At 52.6% G+C, this 4,670-nt stretch overlaps 1 protein-coding gene across 1 annotated transcript; it reads right to left on the bottom strand.

The window, feature by feature from the left end:
- Positions 1 to 1,219: 1,219 nt before the first annotated feature.
- Positions 1,220 to 4,039, bottom strand: TICAM1 (toll like receptor adaptor molecule 1). The gene has a single exon (XM_026865103.1). The coding sequence runs from the start codon at positions 3,623 to 3,625 to the stop codon at positions 1,469 to 1,471; it is 2,157 nt and encodes a 718-aa protein (XP_026720904.1). The 5' UTR covers positions 3,626 to 4,039; the 3' UTR covers positions 1,220 to 1,468.
- Between the last annotated feature and the right edge of the window lie 631 nt (positions 4,040 to 4,670).

Here is a 4,670-nt window from a genome sequence, read left to right on the forward strand (position 1 = left end):
CCCCCCCCGTATCAATCCCGCTGGGCTCAGGGCCAGCTGACTAGAGCTCTGCTGTTGGCCGGGCTCTGCTGGCAGAGGGAGCAGGCCCGTTCCTGGTCTGGTGGCTTTGGGCTGACCTCTGCTGACAGAGCCGGCAAACGGCCACCGCAGAAGCTGTCGGAGAAGAGCCTGAGGTCTGGGGCTTCGCTTCCAATGCCCTCCTTGTGTTGAAAGCTCAGTAGGTACCTGCCTGGTGTGTCCCTTGCCCAGGCCCTGCAGAATGTTTCCTCCATTCCTGCCTTTCTCCACCCTTCCTGCAGTCCTCTGCTCAGTGCTTTTGTTTTCCTGTCAGACTTTTTCCTCAAAGGCAGTAACAGTAATAGGTGGAGTAATCCCAGAAGGGAACGTGACTCTGTGTGACATGGCCCAGGTCCCACCTCTGACCTTTTACAAGCAGGTAAGATTGGAGGAGTAAACACTCAAGCTTCTTCCTCCTCGGGCTTTTTCCACATTTCCCTCCTCTCATTCCACCTTCACCAAATAATTTTTTTCCCCCCAAGTACAGCTCTACTGTAAAGATTCTTGCTTAGCCTTGTATCTGGTGTGTAATCTCATGTCTTTAAAAGAGTTTTTTTTTAAACACAAAAATACTTCAAGCCATGCCTCCAGGGGCACATGGGAATTTTGTCTTTCACGAACAGAAAAACTTCTCTCTCTGTAGTTTCAGAGGGGAACTGGGAAAAGTGGTCTCTTGATACCTCAGCCCCAAGGCCTGTAGCCTCTCAGAAGTCTGTGAGGCTGTTTCCTGAACCTTCCTGGGTCTGATGCAAGAGGCTGGGGGAAATGGTGCAGCTGGTGCGCTGCAGCAAGGGGAGTGCAACACGCACACGAAGTATTCATCAGTGTGAGGGGCTGAGGGGGTATGCTGCAACCCCAAGGCAAGAGGACTGCTGGAAGAAAACAGTGGCACCTTAGGGTGCTTAGTGCCTTGACAGGGGGTCCCCAGAGCATCCACTGATGATTTTCCCTCAAATGATTTGGTCAGCCATGGATTATGAACCAGAACCCCAGGTGTGCCGTCTCCCAGCCCCCTCTTCCCCAGACGTACAGACATGCAGAACAGTTTTCCAGATATCTCTGACCGACCCTTTGCTAATTCTAGAGAAAGAACCAGAGAAACACAAATTAATTAATTTAAATTTATTTATAAATTTATAAATTTATTTATAAAACCTTCCAGTAGCTTCAGAAAATCAGGAAAATCATTTTCTCAGTTACTTGAAAATAAGCACAAGATAAAGAGTCTCAGGAGATCGCAGCCTCTTCTGTCCAACAAAAAAAAAAGGTAATTTTCTCCTGTGCTCCAAGAAAGTGGCACCTTTTACCCACAGTGAAATAAGAATAACAGTCCCAGCAGAATCACTATAATCTAGGGGGGTGAAACTAGGTGTGAGTGTCTGTGGCCTTGGCTGACCTGCTGCATCTCTGCTCAAGCATTCTGCCTGGTTTCTTCCTCACTGTCCTGTGGACCTGGTGGGGCAGTTTCTATATGCATCGTGTTGTGGTCCCCAATCTGAACCATTCGAGCGTGTTGAATGATGAGGTGGGAGGTGCCTCCTGGACCTGGCATCATGTTGTAGTGGCCTGCTGGGAGGTGAATTGGTTGGGAAGGTGGGGGACCCATCTGAGCCACCCCAGCTGGGGGAGGTGGGTATGTGGTGGGAGGGACAGTCGAAGCAGGGGGGCACCACTGTTGGGGTGATTGCTCCAGCAGCTGCAGCTGTGTTGCTGATGGAGGCGCCTGGGGAAGGGAGCCAAGGTTCAGAGCAGCCAAGCTGTGCAGTGTTTGATACCGTTCCTGATACAGCTGTAGTTTCTTTCTCTGCATCAGGTCCCACATGACTTTCCTCTCATGGATCCTGCTGGTGGTAAAGGTGTTCTGCACTGTCTTGGAGAACCCAGGAGAGTTTTCATCCAAGGGCATCAGCCCGCCGAGCGTGCTGGGAATCTGACTCCGTTCCAGGGGGTTCTCCTTGGGTACAAAAGGGATGACTGAGTCACGCTTAGATGGTTTCAGGATGGACTCCATCAGAGCAGTGTTTGTCTGGAACATACACAGGTCACATGGGAAGTTCTTGGTCAGCAGGAGGATGATGAAAGCAGAGTTTTCCATAGCATCCTGGAAGCAAGTCAGATGGCTGCGGCCAGCAATGAAGAAGTTCTCACAGAGTGTGGCACCGTTGGGAACTCCCATGTTCTCCAGCAGGTCCTTGACCCGATGGGCAACAACCTCATCTTCACTAGCATGCAGGACAACAAAAGTGAAGAACTTTCCACTGTCTGGCTCTGATGGTGGCACTGGTTCTATAGTCTGGAGAGGAGGAGGCCAGGCTGGAGAAGGGGATGAGTGGAGGGGAGTGGGATGTGATAAACTGGAAGGAGTAACCTGATGAGGAGGAAGGGTTGAGGAGACGGGGTAGGTAGGAGGAGGAAGGGAACAGGTTGAAATGGAAGCAGATGTGGAGTTAGGAGTGACTGCTGGAACATAGGTCTCTTCCCTGGACATGCGGGCAGGACCAGTATCCCCTGTAGCTCTTGAGTCAGGAAGACCTGTAGATAATTGCTCTTCATCTTGCTTTTTGCTTGTGTTTTCTTTTGGCACATGAAGTTCTGCTGCCACTGTGCTGGAAACATCACTGCTTTCGAGAGGTTGGTTCAGAGCACTCGTGGGCGTTTCAGGAAGAGGTGGACGACACGAACTGACCTGCCAAACTTTCTGCAGTTGGGGCACTTGGGCACCCGTGTCCTGCCTGGGATGAGAGTTGGGTCTGCTGGCCCAGCTTGTTTCCTGCGGGCTGTGGCTCTGTCTGTCCCTGTCAGGCTGTCCAGCACCCCTGGTGCTCCCCTCGCACAGCTGGCTGGGCTGGGGGACACGCTCGTGGGAGGAAGGCTGGCTGCGAAAACCAACTGTTGGCGACGCACTGATCTCAAAGCAACTGGGGAAAGAGGAATTCCCCAAGGAATCCAGGCTGTGTGGGCCTGAAAGGTTTGAGTTGCCTCCAATCTGCACTGGAGAACTTCTCACCATGTAGTTTGGGCTGGCCACAGGGAGAAATCCTACACCCACATCAGATTTCAGTGTCTGAAATTTGTCATTCGGGTCCATGCTGAGAGCAGAGCCGTTTTCCTGGTCCTTAAGTGGGATGCTGTTGAGCGTGTCCCCCTGAGTTTCCTTGTTGGCGTTGCAGGCTTTGCTGGCAGCCTGGCAGGCTTTGTCCATGGCTTCATGACTGCAGAGTTTTTCCTCCACCAACACTGAGTAGATCTGTGCCAGAAGCATCATGGCTCCTGCATCCAGCTGGGGAGGCTGCAAATCCTCCCCGTCCTCCTGCACTCCTGCAGCACCCAGTTTGGTCTGATGGACATACTGGGCTGCCCGGTTATCTCCCAAGGCACCCAAACAAATTCTTGCATCCGCTTTTTTCCCCAGAGTAAGCAGGACCATGGCTTGCAGTAATTTGCTGCCGGGCCTAAATACTAAGCGCTTCAGGTTATATTCGAGGCTAAGGAGTTTATCTTTTGGGAGCTGGGATAGAATATTAAAAACGTCCTCAAAGCTTGGCTGGAGCTCGCCGCGCTGTGCCATCTCACCAGCTGGTGGCCCAGACAAGGAAATGAAGCAGCATGGATGGAAAAAGCATATTATGGTGCTCAGAGCTAAGGTGGGTTTCCCTGCCGTGCCCCGTGATGCCCCGGTCACGCTTCAGGGACTGCACAAGCGATAGGTCTCTGCTGCTCAGGGGCTCATCTCAGAACCACGATATCTCTGTCTGAGGAACCAGCCGGATGAACCTGCAAGAAGAAGGCAGGACAACATTCAGAAATAGCGATGTGGGGAGCTGGGGGAGTCCTGGCAAGGTTTGCAGAGCTCCCAGGCTCTCCCTCACAGCGTTCAAGTATTTTTGCACCTCTTCAGTGGTTGCAGGTCTGCCAGTGCTCCCCACGTGATTCCAACTCTGTTATTAAGCAGAGAGCAAGTTCTTTGCATTCATTTCGCATTAATTACAGCTGGTTTAAAATAACTGCTGAACTAATAACGTATTTAGGTAGGTCCGAGTGTCTGTTTCTTCCAAGCAGTTGGTTCCAGGGGCCTCGCAGGCCCCTTGTGATGGGCAGTTGAGGAATAAAGCGCGTTTAGAGGAGCCCCCTCAAATTGCTCATGCCAGGAGGGTTGATAACCCACGTGCGTCCTCTGTCAGGCTGCCCAGCGTTCTATCTCTGTCCACACCTAACCCCGAGCCCCGCTACACCCTTGCACTCACCAAAGGCCTCCGAGCGGGGTTAGATTGAACAGCGGAGCAGAGGAGCCAGTGCCCAGAGGGTCTGCAGGCAGCTGGAGGCACAAGACACTGACCGAGCCTGGTGGAAGAGCCTTCCCCTATTTAAAGGGAGCCCCAGCGAGTGCCCCAAACCAGTTCTCAACTGGGGAAAGTTTATAGTTTCAAACTGCTCTTTTCTCTTTCATAAAAAATCCTCTAATTGCCCAATGGACGGGCTCAAACCGAACCTGAGGAAGTTGCTGGCTCTTCCCATGAAAACCTCCGATGCAGTGAAACGGCGGCCCGAGGGGAGGGCGGGGGGGTCAGCCGGTCCCTGCCGCCCCCCCCGCCCGCTGACTCACCGCCCCGCCC

The sequence above is a fragment of the Athene cunicularia genome (assembly GCF_003259725.1).
Source record: "Athene cunicularia isolate RWA chromosome 28 unlocalized genomic scaffold, athCun1 chr28_part1, whole genome shotgun sequence".
Lineage (NCBI taxonomy): Eukaryota > Metazoa > Chordata > Aves > Strigiformes > Strigidae > Athene > Athene cunicularia.

Bases quoted from the DNA above. Each gene is read 5' to 3' on its own strand.
- TICAM1 (XM_026865103.1), bottom strand. From the start codon at position 3,625: ATGGCACAGCGCGGCGAGCTCCAGCCAAGCTTTGAGGACGTTTTTAAT.